Here is a 19,554-nt window from a genome sequence, read left to right as displayed (position 1 = left end):
TTGCACAATAATACGGGTTGTGCGACCGTTTGGGATTGTTCTCAGCCTAATAGCGATTCACCTTTTCAACAGTGACGAATACACAAAATGCTTTGAAAACAGAATGTCAACATTTGATGACAGAATCAAAAGTACAGGTGAAAAAACTCCATGATCGCCTCAGCCAATCAGAGAGAGGCGTCGTGTTACCGCAGCCTCCCTCCTCCTCCTCCTCCTCCTCCTCCGTGGGTCTCACACCTCAGTGATCTGATCCAGACTCGGTCTCCGACACTGTGCTGCAGTTAGACCATGTAACCCATCGCGAACGGGGACATTGAGGCTCCTCGGTGTCGCCGGAAAAGCCGAACACAGCGGCGACAACGCACCGCGGCGGCCGTGAGGTTTCCCCATGGAGGACAACAGGAGGGTCACCTAAGAACCGACTTAGTGGGGGGAGAAACAACTTTAAGGTGAGTAAGCGTCTGTCTGCCCAGGAAACCGCCGGACCATATTTGTGGCCATGACCAGCTGTTCTCCCACTTTTGTGGCAGGAAGTGTCGAATACTTTCACGCATGCTGACTCCGACTTTGAGCGAAGTTTTCGGAGACTCGGCTGGAGATTTTCCGTTGTTTAGCTGAGTGAGGAGAATTACCTGACCGGGAGAGAGCTGAAGGTTTGTGTTTGCTCTGTCGCTTTTAGTTTTACACTATTTCAGTTGGGTTTGTAAACTGCAGGGGGAAGTAGACCCTATTGTGTAACGTAGAAAAAGTGGGTCTTGCACATTCTTGCCACCGCAGGTACAGCTCCACAGAGGTGCATAAAAGGGTGACTGTTCCGTTATAGTGTAATAGTTAGTGGAAAAGCTGATATAAAATCTAACTCAGTTTTGCTCTCTGTACCTGTGGGGTGTTTTTCCTTGGCTGGAAGCTGTGGGGATTCTTTCATCTTGAATGGTATAGATTGAAGACAAAAGTTGAGTAATACTCCTCCTCCTCCTTCAGCAAGTGTATTCATTTATTTGTGTTTGATGAAACTGGGGTCCTTTTTTTTTTTTTTAAACATTATTAGGCTGCAAGCCTTTGAACTTGCACTTGGCTCGATCTTATCACAGCAGCATATTTTTCAGTAAGTTCAGTGGGGTCAAGTGAGACTGTGCTACTTTTTGGGCCCAAATACCTTAAGCATTAACTCATAACATAAAACCTGTAGTAAAAGTAGCTACATGGCAATATATCAAACATGTTTTTACAGGGACTTCAAAAGATTTTCTTGGAAATACGACTTCCATATGATACAACCCCCAGGCTTTACTCAGTAGTTTTCTATCATTTTTAAAGACGTTCTCAGTCATCCAGGTCATGGTTATCCACGAGCAGCTGGATCAAGGGCAACTGGACTTCTGTGTACAGAAACTAAAGACCATTTTGCAATGGGGTCACATCAGCCACGATACCCGTGAACATGTTGATGTTCCAACCTGTTAGTAGGGCTGGGTATCCTTCAGAAACTTTCTATATTGTCACAGATACTGCTACTTTGACTTTGGTACCGATTCTTAACAATCCTTTTTATTGATACCAATTTTATCAAATCCAAGATGTCACACTGGGCTGAACTGACACAAGCCACTCCAACCCTGAAAATATAACAACATTCTGCTACCATCTGTAGGAACTGTGCTAAAGACCATCTTTTTTAATGGTAAATTTAATGCTAAAATTGTTGTATATATAACCATCATAATCAAGTTCCAGTTACTGTCCTTTCTGACTTAACTCCATACACCACAGAAAGCATGAAGCACCATTGAATCCTGCCGAATATTGAATTACCTGCAGTTGTGTATCACCAAATGACCGTATTTCACTCTGCATCGAAGCCATGGAGACATACTGTACAGCACCTTGGCCATAAGACTATTTTAACAATAGAGACTGTGTCACTCAATGCTTTTAACTGTCCAACATCCAATACAGAGTATAGGCTGCTTTTGTTTCATATGATGATCATTATGTGGAAGAGTAATTGCAGTGTTTTAATTCATATCATTAAAAGGGATTTAATTATTTTTCTTTATTTCATAATGATAGAAAAAAGAAATTCCCATGCCACCCCTACAATTATGCCAACTGACATATCATTCAACAAAGTGCTGCTCACCTCCTCCTTCAATAATTTTCATACACTCCCTTACTCTTTTATTTCACGGGTTTGAGTTCCCACTATAAAATTAAATAACTTAGAAAGTATGCAGATAAAAAAGAACTTATGAAAGTGTGTCGTGGCAGCATGGTGCAGCTTCTGCAGTGTCTCCAAATATGTAAGACCTGCCTGTACCTGACTGAATACAACACATCATACTCTGCTGCTCAGCTCCGTCGCCCTCTCTGATTTTTCTAAATGAGAAGTTAGCTGATGTTTATCAGTATAATAGAAGGGCCAATTTCCTTATCTAAGTGTCTTTGGAATCTGTTTAAGAGATTAGCTTCACTGCAAATTCGAGGGGTTTTGGCTCAGAGAGTCCTAGTTAGTGCTGCAGGGAAATGAATCAGCAGAAAGGTATTTTAATGAAAAATAACTTGTAGCTTGTCGGTGCTTGATTAGGCTTATGAAGCTGGGATTTTATTTTTGTCTGGAGTGACCTTAAAGATACATTAGTGTTGCTGTCTGCAGTCATTCAGGGGCATTTGTTTTTATCGCCTTAGAGAGACATTTCCGATTTTTCTGCTTTATATGTCTGATTCCTTTGAGTTCAGATTTTAAAGCCCAACTTTCTCTGCAACTTCCAACCAAGAGCTCCACAGGTTTATGAAAAGTGATGTCATCTGTGCTGGACAGAGGAGCTGCAACTCGAGTTACCAGTGTGAGAATGAAATGTCCCTGTGGGGGATGTTAACACTGAACGTTTTCACAGGAGCAACACTGTCTGCAGTAATCCTGCAGCAGGGCATGAAATCAAATACCCAGTTTAGCTGCAGAGACCTCAGACTGGAGCTCTGCTTTTTCTATTGATGAAATGAATATCAGCTGTTTGCATGACTTCAGATTCTGCAAGTTAAGTGTGTAGCCACCCAAACCCTGTTACTGCCTAAACATAGTTTTTCTGGACAATATGGTGTCTCCTACTCCTGCCTCATTCCAGGATTCAATTTGAGAGTTAGTTGCAGGCAGGGTTGCATTAACCAGCTAGAAGGCCCTGGGGCAAAAATGAGCTGTGGGTCTCCATCGATCCCCTGTTCCTCCCACTCTCTGTGCATTGTCCATGGATCCTGTTGCCTTTAAAGCTGGGGTAGGCAGAAATCTAGAAAAAACAAACAAATAAACAAAACAAAAAAAAACACATACGCCACCATTCTGCGGCTCTCCCTTCACAGGCATATGCGCACATTTCATACTGTTTGATTCAACATAGCCACTCTTCACCTGCTTTCATGGTAAATCTACCTACACAACCAGCCACTACAACACATTTAGATATTACAGGGAAATAAAGCTAGCAGCCTGTTACCTGCCCAGGAGAAGTACAGCGAGTTCTCTCCATCTGTGAAACACTTTACCAACTTTGACATGTATCCATCTGAAAGGACGGCCAATAGGAATGCTCTCTCTCTCTCTCTCTCTCTCTCTCTCTCTCTCTCTCTCGCTCTCTCTCTCTGAAATGACCTGTGATTTGCCAAAGTCTGCCGTCATGGACTAGATTTTTTAAAGCCTGAAAGCAGAGGCAGATGTTTGCTCTAAGACCACTTAAATTACAACATGCTGAAAGATGTCTATGGAATTTTTGCCCACTGATGACAAAAATAACAACCTATCAGTTACAGTTGACAAACAGCATGGAAGGTTTATTATATTTTGGTCAAAGTGCAAGAAACCTACTGGAATACTACTACTCCACCCCAGGTTTGTTTGTGTCAGTTATTTTGAAATGTGACAAACACTATGAGCTCTATTTTAACAGCCCAAGTGCACTTAGGGTGTATGCATATCAACTATTTTAACGATGGAGAAAACGATCGTTGTGCCAGGCACATGGTTCAAAAGGGTTGTATTTACAGTAGTCTCTTAATTATCAAACACCACCTTTTGTTTTTGGTTTCACTGAGAGATCCCACAGTGGCAGTTATATACTGTGCGTTTAGAGGATGAGGCTAGCTGTAACCATGGAGTCAGAGTCAGGTTAGCTGTATCCCCATCTCCAGTCTTTATGCTAAGCTAAGCTAACCAGCTGCTGGATTTTTTGCCACACAGTCAGCCTGGGAATATGGATCCCCTAGGGTCTGGTGCGTAAGGACATTTGCCCACTATGCCTAGTTGGTAATCCAATCAGCCCTGGGCTGCAGGAATTTAAATCCACTTTTCCGGTGTATGTTTACTCTTTGCTCTTTCCATGGGTCCTTCATGACTCAACAATAACAAACCCTGCTGTAGTCATCATGATTGCAATATTTTCGTTTAATCTGGAAGTTCCCACTCTATCTGCATCTTGTACGTCCCTCTCTTTCTTTTAAAACTGAAAAAGTAGAGATATCTCCCTCCTCCATCCTTGGGTTAATCCGGCGTTCCTTGGATTCATTTGAAGGGGAGTAGCCCAGAGAAAACAGCCCAGGCTTTTCTCGGCTGACCTTTATTGTGGAAAGTTATGGCTGGGCGGTGCTGGTGCCTGACACACTTTCTGACCATGATTTAGTCCAGTGACTCTCTTATTATATGTGAAGCTTGATTTGTTTGCTTTTGCATGTTGCTATTGTGAGACTCCTAAAGCTGTGATTAGAGGTTAGGCTGTTGGGGATGTTGGTGTTTGAGTGACAGAACGTTCATAAACATTTCATGGAAAAAATGAAAGTAATGCTAACCTTCTGTCCTTGAGTAAGAAAAGCTGTGAGTTATCAGATTCCTGTGTGATACAAAAAAACCAAAGACTTTCCTCTCTAACTAACACAACATGGGCCAGTCAGTCGGTTCAGCTGAACTCACCAAGAACCACTGACCCAAATTCTGCTCTGTGCCTACACACACACACACACACACACACACACACACACGTTTGTGCAGCTATCTTTGTGGACCTATCATTGACATAATGCATTCCTCAGGTCCTTGCCCTAAAATTAACCTAACCCTTAAACTAAGTCTAAACATTCAAACAGCCATTTAAACTTAAGGATCCTTTCTTTCCATGTCTAACACACTTTCCTGCAAACACACAAAGACACACACTCAAACATCATCTGGTTTGCCTCAGGGCAATAACACAGCCCACGTGTGGGAGTTGTTATCTGCAGTGGGTTTACGCAGCTGCCTGCGGCCCCCTCCTCGCCAGCATGGAGCCCTGTTAGCCTAACAACACTCTTCACTGGATCCCACAACTGACACACACTGCTGCACTTCATGTTGTCTTGACAGTTTAAACCAATAACAGTTAAGTGTGTAGGATATGTTTTTGACTCAGAGACTTGGGGAAATTGGGAAATATTCATTTTTATTAGGTTAAGTTTTAAGGAGAATATCACTCATTTTAAAGGGAAACAGAAAAATAGTCCCTGTGAACAGCTGACAGAGTGTCCTAAGGATTATCCAGAGTAATGGAGACAAAACTAAACCAGACTATCTACATGGCCATAACAAGAGTGAGAGTATGCTTGTGCGATCTTAACCAGAGCCTGACCGTCCTACTGTCACCCTCTCAAATTGCAAATAGTGTGTCCAGTTGTGCTCGCCACTATCTCTCTTGCTTTATCGTGGATAATCGGAGCAATGAAAGCAAGATTACAAAGATTATTTTATATTTTATATTTTAAAACATGTATTATTTACCTTTAATAATTGGAGCATTCACTCAAAATCATCATGGGGAGGCACATAGAAACAGCTGTTGTGGTTTTCAGATCTCTCTCTCTCTCTCTCTCTCTCTCTTTCTCTCTCTCTCGTTAACTTTCCAAAGTTTCTAATTACAACCTTAAAAAGCAGCAGGATAAGAAATTGAACTAAATGAAATGTTCTGTCTGTCTACCAGTCTCCTCCACTCTGTTTAATTTAACACAACCAGCAGCACTTCAGTGACAGGGAGCTGGTTAGCGTTGCAAGCACTGGTTATGTTTGTATACATGAATCGATGGCAGGGCAAATTAAACTTAATAATAAGTTAATACATTAATGGGAAAACAAGACAAATTTCGTATTCACATCGGCAATGGCAGAAGCAATCAGCGATTGCTCTGATGATCATTGATCTCCGAGATCATTGTCCATCAGCACAACCCTATTTGAAAGAAATAATCACTGATTGAAATTTAAATTATACAAAACCTACGCTCCAGTTAGATGTACAGTACCAGTTAAAAGTTTGGACACACCTTCTAATTCATTGTTTTTTCTTTACTTTTATTATTTTCTACATTGTAAAACTATGTAATTACACCTATGGCCACGTCATCTGATGCAGCACTCCTTCACAGGTCTGGACGTGTGTTTTGGGTCATTGTTCTGTTGAAAAACAAATTATGGTCCCGCTAAGCACAAACCAAGGATGCTTGTTAAGTGTGCCACCATCATGCCAAGAGTTAGACACATCACTGTATATTCAACATGAATTGCATAGGTGATATGACCTATTTCTCTAGGTTTGAGAATTGATGGAAACATTTGGGACAATGTAAGTACACAACAAATATATAACATAGGTCTTGACATTTCTAGACATTTTGAGGTGGAAAAGTCACATGTTCTAACTTTACAACATTAACCACTGGTTTAGTTCACCATGAAGACCCTTTATTCATGACTTATTAACATTTATATCCCCAGACCTGCTGACTTATCAGAAGGTGAGAAACTCGTGACGCAGTTATAAATCTTGGGAAGATATGAATAGAGACTTAGACTTAGAGTTTATTTCTCTAATAATATTTCTAACAATTAAGGGTTTTTGCATCAGTTCATCAAGTCTGCAATTATAATTGTTAATAAGGTGATAGCATACTTAAATGGAGTTTAGATTTTGGCAACCCAATAGTTGTTCTTATTAATGGTTTATTACTGATCTATTAAGTATTAGTAAATGATTTATTAACTGTTATATGAAATTACCATCCATCACTCAATATTCTCTCATATATGCAGGAACATATGTAAACATTAGGATAGAAAATGTTAAAGTATGAAAGTTGAACATGAATCAAAGGATCATCATGCTCATCTTAACAGATGCTGAACCTCATATTCACAAATGTGCCATCTCCAGGTCCATCCAACACTGAAGCTATTCATCAGCTCTGATATAGGACAGCACAGTCTCACAGCCTGCCTGACACCCACTGGGAGAAAAATTAGGGTCCCACCATCAGACTGGGCTTTAAAACCAAAATAGCTTAGAGCTTAATGAAGTCCTGCTGTCAAGCATCTTTTTATGATCATTATGTAAAGCACAATGAAATCAGTGTACGTACGAGGGGGTGGGGGGGGTTTGGTCTCTCACTGTGTCTGAACTGGAGAATTTGTTAACGTGTGTTTGCGTGTTTTGTAGACATACGTGTGCATGTACGTGTGTTTACCTTAGGAACAGTATGTCTCTGTGCTGCCGTGCCAAGGAGCTTGTCTGTGGTTCTGTGAGGGAGGGGTACTCGCTCAGATGTGTCTTTGTTCACTTGCAGCTGAGGCTCTTACACACACACACCCACACACATGTAGACTACACGCACATAGACACACACACACAGTGGTCTGTGTGCAGTGACTGAGGAAAATACACTAACATTAGTGAAGAGTTTGGTGTGATTTTAGTGTTTTTTTAAATTTATTTATTTTAATTTATTTATTTATGAATGGGAGGGGGGGTGGTATCTGAAGCACAGAAGTTTATGCATCTGGAAGCATTATTTACCTTAGTGTCAAGAGTTTTCATTGGCTCTGCCACTAGTCGCAGATCTGTTACAGTATCAGCAGCAGAAGGACACAAAGAATCACCACAAACTGATGTACAGGAATTTCACTCAGCAGGAGTTATTTTGTAAAGTTCATCTTTTAATTTTTCCCCCGTGCTCTCAGGCTCTTTGTTTCTCCGCTTCTTCACTTTTTCCAGTTTGTGGAAATGAAACCATCATGTCAGACTGATCAGTTCTACTTTCAGACAGTCAGGAACTGGGTACAGTCTCTGTACAGGTCACCAGATATGTAGATAAGCCAGCTTGTACTGTAATTGGCTTCACTGACTTTGTTGCTGTTTGTTAGAACTGCAGTAGGCATTGTTTTCTTTATTAATTAATCTGTCAAGTTTGATCAATAGAATTATCATTTAATTTCAGTGTCTGTCCACCACCTTGGTCCAAACTGAAACATCTCAACAGCTACTGGATGGATTCCCATGACATTTGGTACAGATATCCATTGTACTTTAGTGATCACTTGACTTTTCCTCAATTTGATGCATGCATGAATGTTGGTACACCCATTAGCCATGTTTCCATTGCAGTTTTCCGCAAAATAGAGGTTAATCTTTAGAAATGTCCACAAAACACAATTGCAAATGGTCTGTGTTTCCATTGAACATTGTTATGCGTTTTCTTCTCTCACAATATCATTCCAATTAAACATGACAATGGATTTCCAGCATCCGTTGTTGGGACTAATGCATAGCTATTGTATTTAATCTAAGGTGACGAGAGCATCTGGTGCACGTAATGACAGAGAGGCAAACCCATTATATCTGGCAGCCGCCCTGTATCAGGGATTTTTGGGGCATAATTGTCTGCAATGTTTTTAGATATCATGTGACTACTCATATCATATTATGTGACTTCAGTGCAGAAAAAGTGTTTCCGTTTCACTTTCGCAAAATATTGCTTTGTCGAATTGTCTGAAAAACCACCTCAGCGTATACTTTTTTTTTGTGATATTAGACAGTTTTTTTAGAAATTCACGTTTCCATTACTTGTTTTTCAGTTCACAATTTCAAATTGCACATTAAGCAGGTTAACAGAAACGCAGCTAGTTTCACATTCATATAAAGACTTTGGTGATCCCCTCACTTTTCTGACGAGAACTATCATCAGTTTATGATATCTGCAAAAGTCCTCTTTGCCCATTTTTGGATTATCAGAGTCAGGCACTGTCAAGATGGCGATGGAGTTGCAAAACCACTCTTCAGAAACCTGTGGGTGATGTCATAGAGCTAACGTCCATCTTTATATACAGTCTATGGTGGAAATATGAAATGCTGAGACACTAAAAGAACTCTGTATTCTTATCATCTTTATTAATTAAAAAAAAAAAATGTGTTCAGCTTCTTACGCCTGATTAAATATGAATTGATCTGAATGTGGTTTCACATTCAGTGGTTCTGGAAGACAGAAGTGGTATCCAAAGCACATTTGTAGCTGAAGTTAAAATTTCTCTGCACTACATTTATTCTTTACTGTGACTTGTTAAACACTGACCCCAGTGGGCAGTTACTGAGGTTTCCGTGTTGGTAAATGTAGCTGAACAAAAACATCCCTTTAGAAATGGTCAGTTTCACATTCAAGTGTCTGAAAGTATGCTGTCCTCCCCCTCGGCGGGGTGGTGGGGTGGTGGTGGTGGCTTCCTTCCTGTGTGAGATGAAAGTGCATGTGTGGATAGACAAACGAACGGAGCATCTCTCGGTTAGCGAGGACTGTGAACCTCTGCCAGGAAGGGAAGGGCTGGCCTAATAGTTTCAGCCTGGCTGGAGATGGAGGAGAATGAGACAGAGACAGGAGGGCGGAGGGACAAATCATACACAGATAAAAAAAAAAAAAAAAAAACACAGATAGATGAAGATAACGAAAAACAAATGGAATCTGACTGAGTGAAACCAAACACAGACTAAAATAGAATATAAAACAAGGAGACAATTATTTAATGTCAGTTCTACTTATCTGAGATAAATGTCAGGTCCGTTAAATTCCCCTCACTTATTTACAGCTCAGTGTGGAGCTGAGGAGTGTGACGAAGATCGATTTGGAAGTACCTCACCAAAGCCCAGAGCCCTAAAACATAGTTACGATGGGTGGGGAAGAAGGGCAGCTGAGCTGGAACAAAGGCTCTCCAAGATGGAAAATTAATTATGTATGTATGAGGACATGGGAACAAAATATAGGAAAGAAAGTGGGAGTGTGTGAGAGAGATAGAAAGGAAACAGCAGAGACAGGTAATGAGAGGACGTCGGTTCGGCCAAAAATGGATAGACGACTGGAATGAGATTTTAAAAAAGGACTGAGGCAACAATCTGAGACAAAGAGGTGAGAGAAAGGAAGAATGTAGAGAGAAAAAGAGAGGGAGAGGAAGGAAAGGAGAAAGAGAGAGTCACAGCAAAAGCCTTCCAGCAGGCCATCTCCTCCGTAATACTGGCTGTGGGCTAAGCAGGAATTTCCTCTGGTTGCACCACAGATGAAGTGTCTGGACTGAAGTGTGTTTTTGACCCACAGAGCTGTGGCCCCCGCAGACGCTGTCTCAGACGTAAACACACAGTCAGACGTAAGGACAGGAAGACAACATGGCCTTCAGCTCAGAGCCTGGGAATCCCCCCATCAGCCTGACAGACAGGAGCGGGAGCTTCTTTAAGGTAAAGATGAATGATGAAGTAGGTGACTTTGCAAAAATAACTTGCAAATAAAACACAAACTTCCTGTGTACCAAAAGTTTTTATTTATTTATTTATTTTTTATCTGGGAACAGCTGACTTGACCCTTGGTGTTTAGCAAAACAGCAAAAATACAAAAAGGTGAATCACTAGTCAAACAAAACCAAAATCTGCTAATTCCATTTTCGGTCAAACTTAAGTTAAGATCAGACCTTTCTCAAATTCACTCCCAGTGTAACTTGGTTTGTAGTCACACTCACAGCTGAATGAAGCACCCTTCATTAAAGTGTAGGATAGAAACACAGCGGCCGGCTTCGGGACGAACTTCCCTCTCTCCAGTGGAAACAGGAACTGTCGCAGTTTTTTGTAAACATGGTTTCATATCAGCATCTCTCGAAAGTAGCAACTGTTGCCGGGATTGACCAGCTGTTGGAAGATGAGAGGAGGAGATTTTCCAGAAGCTGTAGATGTTTAAGGCATCGCTTAGTGCTGGTGCACCAGTGAAGGGTAGGTGTATCTTTTTGTGCTTCTAATGCATTTTGTAACAGTTGTATATTCATGTCTATTTTGTCCAGATTCTTATTCTTCTTTAATAAGTTCAGTCAGTGTGATAAAACAATGTTTGCAAAAACAAGGATAATATTGTTGAAGAATGTCAGAGAAGTAACATGATTTCTAAAAGGCCAATAATTTCCTTAAGGTATTACAATAACATTTTGTCTGTTTCTCATTTTCCCAGGAGACCAGAGAGCTGTACATGCTTAAATGCTGCCAGCTCTATTATGCTGTTGTGTGGTAATCCAAAAAGGATTTTATGTAACAAGAACTACTGTGCCATACTTGCTACAGTCAGTTTTCTCACCAAGGGACCATGGCTGGGGCCTGGAGATAGAGGTTCTTTTGTAAAGGCTTTCAGTCTCTATGGTGAATCCTGCCTCTGGAATTCCAGGAAGCACCATAAACAAAATGATCCACAGAGTAAGCAGGGAGATATAAGCCAAGTTCTCCAGTGCCATCGCTACATGAGTTTCTTCCCCATCCTGCTTTTGCCCATGCTGCCTGGTGCCACAGATGGATGCCACATGTGAAGCAGAGCTCCAAGGAACCAGCACCATGCAGACTATATGAACTAGAAACCTTTTCTGCAGATGTTCATGGGTTATCCAGGCTTGGTACAGTACATGATCCTAGGGTTCTGCTCAACAGTTACAGTTTCTGCCAGGCTCAATACCCCCCCGCTGGCAATTACATCCTGGGGGATGGTGTCTATCCTTGCCTGGAAACACCATCTAACACTGTACAATCACCCTTTGCCAGGCCGGGTCCAGGAGTGAGTGATTTGTATCTTTTCAGGGCTTGTTGTGTCGTAGAAGAAGCGTTTAGGAAGATGAAAACATGCTGGCAAGCCACAAAGGCCCGGGAGGTCCATCCAAATTTCACACCAGACATCATCACTGGCTGTGCATTCCTGCACAGTCTTTTCCCAAACATGAACGATGTTCTGGAAGAGACAGAGGACCTTTCGCCAGATGAAGATCCCCAGGATGCTCCCTCCACAGGATTACTGCCTATCTATCTGCACCTGCCCAGTTACCTGTGACTTTTATGCACATGTTTTCTTTTGTTTGTCATTGTGCATATTTCTCATTTCACCCAAACAGTCATCCTGATTTTGTTTATTTCCCCAAAAGCCAATTAAAACTGCACAAGCTGACCTAATAGACCTGTGTTTTTCTCTTTTTGTTTTGGGTGGTTTGGCCACTGTCAATCCTTGAGCAACACATGATTTTTTTGCCTAAGGAAAATATAAACGCTCCATTATGTTCACCAGCTAGTCGCTAACTGTGTGTGTCCGAGCAGGCCTTGCATAGTGGGTTCTTAGAGCTTTCTTGGAGAAAAGAGCTGTCTGCTAGAGCATGAATCAAACCAATCCAGGCAGCTAAACAATGAGCTGAAACTATAAAACAGAGCAGTGCTTAAGTGCTTGACATTGTCTGCACAGTCATAAACAAAGCACACAATAAAAGCACATATAAATCATCAATACAACTTAAAGCACTGAATTGACACAGTAATGCCCACATTAATAAAGTAAAGGAAAGGCAAAGGATATCACTAGAGAAAATGATAACCATGAGTGCTCACAGAAGAAAACAATACATAAAAGCACATCTATAAATGTACATACAGATTCTGTAAACCTCAGATCCTATGGCAAGCTATTCCATAAATTTGGGGCGCTGACCCAAAAGTCCTAGTCCCCCTTTGTCATTAATCTGAAGTTTGGAACAATAAGTAAAGACCTACCAGGCCATCTAAGGCTGCACAGTGGCTCATAGTCAGCAAGTCTGCAGTGTCTAAAGGGGCCAGCCCACGAATAGCTTTAAGAGTGAAAAGTTAAATTTTAAAACCAATTTTAAAATGGAGATGTCGCCTATTAAAGGTCTCATATTGTATAAAGTGAAATTTTCATGTCTTTTTGATTATAAAGCAGGTCAAGGTTCTATATTGATACCGTTAAAGTATCAAAGCCCTCAGTCCACAGAGAAATGCACACAGCCTGTTTGCAGAAATTGAGCTTTAAAACAAGCCATCAGGACTTCTGTAACTTTGTGATGTCACAACGAAGCAGTCACTGCTCTCAGCCATGCCCAAAGCCCCGCCCACTAATACCCAGAGTTCAGCCTTGCAGAATTTGGTTTTTATTTTGGTGGAAGTACCAGTGGAAGTGTTTATATATATTTATTAAATATTAATAAATTGTTTTCGCTAATGGTAGAAGCACATAGTTTGCGCTTTGCCTCACATCCTAGAAGTCAGAGTCTCGTGTTTCCAAAAACAAAACTTAAAGTTGAAATGCACATTCTTTACAAACGTCTTTAACATCAGTATCATTGTGTGAGTCCCTTACTATATTTGACTGCACATCAATAAAATTGACTAAATGGATCACCACTAAGACTATGCTGCACAAAATCAGGTTTGCATGTGAAATTAAGCTTTTTTTGGGGTTGTGGATGCTTTTAATTGAATGTTGTACAATCTATGTTAGATTTCTTTTCCTAATGATAATGATCCTAATCTTTATCTTCTGTTCAACTCTCCCTCCTGACTAATCTGGACCTAAGCACATTTGTTATTTGTTATGTTGTATATTAATTATAGTGCATACTGTATTTAAAGCAGCTGCAGCCTTATCCATTGTATTTCTTGCTGTTCTATGTAATGTCAATGAGCAAGGGACCTAAAAGTGATGCACACTGTCTCTGTAAAAGGTGACAGTCCTCACCTGGCTGCATCTACAGTTGTAGTATAGATCAAAGTAAAAGATTCTCAAAGCTAAAGAAAGACAGCGTTTGACGATGAACTAAGAAACAAAAACTGAATGTCGTCTCGCTTTTAATTTTCTATGCAGCTTTTTCCATCTTCACTACCCCTGTGAAAGTGCTCTCTGTGTATGTCTGTGTGACTAAACCAAACACATAGTTTCCCATTGACTCCATCCATGGCTTCAACAGGAGCCCATGCAGAGAATCACTTACCTCTACACACACACACACACACATTATTCTAACGGAGTTGAGTAAATAAACTTCACTGTCTATCTGTGTTGTGTAGAGTGAATGAAATCAATGTGGAAACAAAGGCAAATGAATGAAGGTTCATAGAACTCAGTGACAGACTGTTGTTGTTGAGTGCTTTCCTTGATATCAGTCGTCTTGCTCTAAAAGTCAGCTCTCTTGTTCACTGACCTTCATTTTATAGCTCAGGAATTTCCCATGTCTTCTCCTCTGGACTGTTCCTCCACTTTCATTCATATAATTCAATGCCTGTCTTTTAGCACAAGGTAATAACTATCTGTCTGCTTCTTTCCATGGCTAGTTTAACCCTTTAACAGGCACAAGAGCAAAAACTGAACTGCTGGGCCCATTAGTAACTCCACGTGTCTCCCTGTGTATTGTATTTGCATTGTTTACAAAATGTGTACAATATGGAAACAGACTTAGTGTATGTATCATGACACACGTGAAGCTTATGAACTTCAGCATCCACTGAAGCATCTGTTCCTCCAAAGAGACAAAAACATCAGCTCTTCATACAGAAAGCAACAGAATTGCTGTATTTTCATCATGTTCTCTACATATGCTATTTTAATTCTGTTAATTAATTCTGTTATTGCAGCCTCCTCTTCTGCAATGGTTTAATAGCACCTGACTGAAGAATACGAACTATCAGCTGTTTATCTCAATGAACAACCTCCTAATATTTGAACAGTAGTGGATCTAAACATGCTTTATTTTGTATTTTCTTTTATTGATTCTCTAAAAATTGTTTCAGCTTCATTTGGATGGAAACCTGGTTAATGAATAAATGAAATTTTGACACATGGAGATGATAGAACTACATGATTAGGTAATCATCCACTTTAAAGTAGTAGTTTTTTCTTTAAGTAATTAATGTTTTGACATTTTGGGAAATTCACTTTCGTCTCTTACCAACAGTTAGAGGAGGAAATATTCACCACTCTCATGTCTGTCCATTAAAGCTACTGTACAGCTCGAAGACAGTTTGCTTAGCTTTGCATAAAGGCAGGAAGCAGAGGGCAACAGCTGTCTCTGTCCAGAGGTAAACAAACATGAAAGTATAAAAATGATACATTTCAGTAGTACAGGGGTTATTCTATTTCTTCGCCAGGCACAGTGACCTCCTGGAGTCTCTGCTGGATAACATCCACACAAAGATAAAGATTGCAGCACTCACAGCCATAGAATAGTTAAGCACCAAGTGAAACCACTCTCAGCCAGAGGTGAACAAACGTATTTCCAAAAGTGTCAACCTATTCCTTTAAGGTCCTCATCATGTCAGTTGATGGTGTGCTCTAGTGGTCATAGTCAGCTGTTCAGTTGTTTGGCTTTGTCTAGCTGCTAATCCAGCCTTGCAGGTCTAGTTGCATTAACCCAACATAAACAATGCAAGCTAGTGATAATTATTCATATTGACTAATCCACAGATTCATTCTAGCTTAATGAATTAATTGTTTGGTCTATAAATGTCATAACATATTGAAAGGTTCGATATTTTTAAATGTCTCGTTTTGTCCAAACAACACTCACCCAAAGATTTTAAAGAATTTACAAACTAAACAGAGAAGAGCAGCGCAACATCACACTGGAGAAACTGAAACCAGAGGATCATTTATGTTTTTTCAGTAGTTGATGATTGTTTTTCTAATAGACTTATAGTTTCAGCTGTTCTGTAAACACTGTTGTCCTGTGTGTTATGGTAACATTCAGATTCATATGTTGTAGACCAGTAACTAATATCTGTAAACAGCTTGTGGGATCATTCTTTGTTACATTAGAGCTGAAAACTTGATTTTCCAAATGTTTCCCTCTCTGGGATTAACCACAGTCTGGCCCCACTAATTGAGGGTTCATGCAGTTTATTCTGCCACTTTGGTTTTAGGGTTCTCACAGTGCTTGAGAGGGAAAATGACACTTTTTGCTGTGTGAGAGAGCTGCCAGTTGTTCCACTTCTGGTCCGATGTGGAGACTCTAATAGCCATCTCTGTACGGTTTTCAGATTCCAGTAACTCTGGAGCTAACTTGTCAACTTATGTTGTATAATAGAGTTTTGACCTGACTGAACGCCGAGGGAGTCTGAGGCTTCAACAGAGCTGGCTCCACTCAGTCCTGCTAGGGGGGAGGATTAGCAGGGGCCTTTGGTTACTGTGGTCTGGCATGCAGCCACACAGTGGAGGATAGTTTGGAAGAGGATGCCTCCTGCTGGTTGAAATGTGTAATGGACACATTGGTTCAGGTGCAGAAAGTGTTCAGAGTTCACCACATCAAAACAACTCTGATAACATGACATAAATTCTCCATGATGCTAACATGTTTTCCATTGACTGCCTCAAATTCCTGGCCTTCATTATATTGTGCTCTGTGGCAGTCTTGTTTTGTTTTCACTTTTTCACCCAGATCATTAGTGTAGAGCATCCAAATTTCAACATCTGCTCAGTTTGGTTTGAGGAGGCTCTGAGCCCTTGGGAGATCTCTAAAATGTGGAATGAGGAAATGTGGAAATGCAGTGAAAAACAACACAACATGAAAGCAATTTATTGCAGTCTTTAACAGAGTAGTTTTGCAACTCAGGCTGTATTTAAGGAGTCCTGTTTTGGGGAAAATTGCTTTAACTGCGCCGATTTAGGACTGAATTCTGAGTTTTCTCGTATCTGTCGTTGCTCTAGATAAGTGTGAGGAGAAGTGAAGGGGCGCAACGAGGCAAAGATATTGTGAGGTGAAAGGAACAGGTGCATGCCAGTGATCTAAAAACAACTGAAAGTAATTTGGTGTGACTTACATCTTTACTAAACTACTAAACTCTCTGAAGCAAGTATGTGAGGTTGGTATTAGATATAATGTATGTGTGTGACTAAATACAGCACAAAGGCATGATTAACTGTTGTCACCACTCTTTATTCAGTTAACTGTACGTGATTATTCTTATCTTCATAAGCCTACACCTAACCCTGCATGGCATGAGAGATGCAGTACAAGCTTTTCTGTCTGGATTTATCCAGATGTTTATATGGCCTCACACCAAGCTGTACTGTTTGTTGTAGAGAGTTTGGTCATATTGAATAAAAGGTTACACGTGTGACATTGCAGTACACATTTTTGGGCCCACTGTGAATGTTGTAGTGCGTCATTTTTTTGACAATGCTTTGTGTCTGTGTTTCCTGCCTGTAGGAAATGAGGTCCACACACAGGAAAAATGAGCAACCATTTCCCTCCCCTTTGTTCTATATTTCACCAGAGCAGTGCGCCCGTCACTAAATCTCAGTGTCCTGCTTTGTAATTTATGCTTGAGCAATGTTGTCGGTTTCGTTTATTGGTGTTCCCATTCCTCTTCTCCTTCTTGTGTTCCTTCAGCAGTCAAACCCTCTCGTTCTGTCTTCCTCCAGCTGATTGACACATTTGCATCGGAGATCGGGGAGCTGAAGAAGGAGATGGTCCAGACCTCCCCAGATATGGACAAGGAGCCCGTGGAACTACAAGGGTAAAGCTGTTTTTCACATATTTATCCTGCACTTAAACAAAACTTTCCTCAACCTGAAATCTGTTAATTTCCTACCTATATCTGGAAATGTTACCTTGATGAGACAGAACATAGATTTCCATCAGCTTGTTCTGCTTTGCTTTGTCTTCTGCTAAATCTGATCTCCTTCTGATTTGTAAATACGCACATTACTCAGATTGTTGCTGATTTTCACCAGCAGGTGGCATAAGTGTTTTACTCTCTCTCTGTCTCTCTCTGTCGCACTGCCAGGCTGGAGAGTGAGGTGAGTGGCGTTTACCTGCAGTCCCCCCACTGTGGCATTGTGGGGGGTGAAAGGGACTCTGGGTACGACTCCTTGCGAAGGAGGATGAGTGTGTTGGACAGGCTGAGTCAAACCCACCCGGTATGGCTGCTGCTGGCAGTCAGTGAAGAGAAGGCCAATCGCATACTCCTCAAACAGCCACCAGGGGTGAGGGGGTTTCCATCCCGGGATATAAACGTTAATGTAGCATCTTCTAATATTATATAGAAGTGTTTTATATTTAATGACATCTGATTCCTTCCTGGTGCAGGTATTCCTTGTCAGGAAGTCAGCTGCTCTGCAGAGAAAGGTTCTGTCTGTGCGTCTGAAGGAGGATGAGTCAGGAACTCCCATCAGCCACTTCCCCATCAGAGAGAGCCAGTACAGTAAGTAATATGTGTATTTAAACTGACTGGACCTGTAGTCAGGATAATCACAGATTACATCAGGATGTATCATTTAGATCCTATTTAACAGAGTGTCAATTTGAGCAATATTCAAAATGGACTCTCAGGATGTGTTCAAGTTTTATTTTCCTTTCTTGATAAGATTTTACCACATAATCTAGTGTTCCAAGAAATTTAAAGGCCCCATATTTTATACTTTTTGATTTTAAGTGTTGATATCCTTAAGAAGATATGGTTGTGGTTTTAAGTACCGTAAATCATCTCAGTGTAGTTTTACATTTCCTCTTTCGGTCTACTGTCTGGAACTCTAGTAACAACAGGTTGGTCAGAGCCTCTCCTCTGACTGGCTATCTGTTTTCTGAGTGATCAAAATATAGCAGATTTCAGGTAAACACTCAGAGAAACCAAATCCTGCAAGGTCAGATGATGGGTCCAGGGGGGCTGGGCTTGGGGCATGGCTGACAGCAGTGACTGCTTTGTTATGACACAATCACAAAGTTACAGAAGTCCTGATAGCTAATTTTAAGGCTCAGTTTCTGAATACAGGCTGTGTGCATTTCTCTGTGGACTGGGGCTTTGATACTTTCACAGTATTAATATAGAACATAGACATGGAAATCTTACCCTATACAATATGGGACCTTTAAAGCAAGCATGGGAATCATTTGCAGAATTTCACTGTGATGTGCCACAAAGGTTACAATATACAGAACACGTTAAAGGAGCAGTTGTGTACATAACAGTTTAGCAACGTTAATTCAGAAGTTGTAATGTCCTTGACACATCAGAAAGCTTCTTTCAGTTTCCTCTGGACTCCTGATTATGTCTCGTTTAGCCACAACCTCCCCTGCAGTCACACTGTACTCTAGGTCAGAGAGTTAAAAATGTCATTTCCTGCCCGCCTACACACACTGTGTGCAAAGATAAACCCATACACAAACAAGAAATGAGAGTGTGACCGGAGGGACATGAGTTTGACCCAGAGTCGTATATGTTTGTGTGTGTGACTGTGCCTGTATGTTAAAATCACAATGAATTAGAATTAGAATACTGTTATTTTTGCTGTTTTTTCAATGCAACTGGAATTGCTGGTACAAAGTGATGAATTTTGATCTACACGTGATCTGGCTGTAACTTTATAAAGGAAAGGTTTACAAATAATTTATCTTAAGCAAGCCTTTTTTGACAGCTGTGACTTTGCCTGTTAGTT

At 40.7% G+C, this 19,554-nt stretch overlaps 1 protein-coding gene across 4 annotated transcripts in view; it reads left to right on the top strand.

The window, feature by feature from the left end:
• The first annotated feature begins 229 nt into the window (after positions 1-229).
• The window catches only part of LOC139636019 (ras and Rab interactor 2-like), a 36,585-nt gene continuing 17,260 nt past the window's right edge, over positions 230-19,554 (top strand). The window contains exons 1-6 of one of the 4 annotated variants that reach the window (XM_071503669.1): positions 232-449; positions 531-653; positions 10,420-10,556; positions 17,542-17,636; positions 17,907-18,105; positions 18,209-18,323. In XM_071503669.1, coding sequence (XP_071359770.1) covers positions 10,488-10,556; positions 17,542-17,636; positions 17,907-18,105; positions 18,209-18,323 — 478 coding nt within the window. In that variant the 5' untranslated portion in view covers positions 232-449; positions 531-653; positions 10,420-10,487. Of the gene's footprint in view, positions 450-530; positions 654-10,419; positions 10,557-17,541; positions 17,637-17,906; positions 18,106-18,208; positions 18,324-19,554 lie in introns of all 4 variants that reach the window. The other 3 variants (XM_071503667.1, XM_071503670.1, XM_071503668.1) reach the window with 3 other exon arrangements.

This window comes from Trachinotus anak, unplaced genomic scaffold (genome assembly GCF_046630095.1).
Source record: "Trachinotus anak isolate AG129_WGS33_773 ecotype Australia unplaced genomic scaffold, CSIRO_AGI_Tana_v1 ptg000019l, whole genome shotgun sequence".
In the NCBI taxonomy this organism is placed as follows: domain Eukaryota; kingdom Metazoa; phylum Chordata; class Actinopteri; order Carangiformes; family Carangidae; genus Trachinotus; species Trachinotus anak.
The sequence above is the reverse complement of the archived record's forward strand: the minus strand, read 5'-3'. Positions and strand labels throughout refer to the sequence as shown.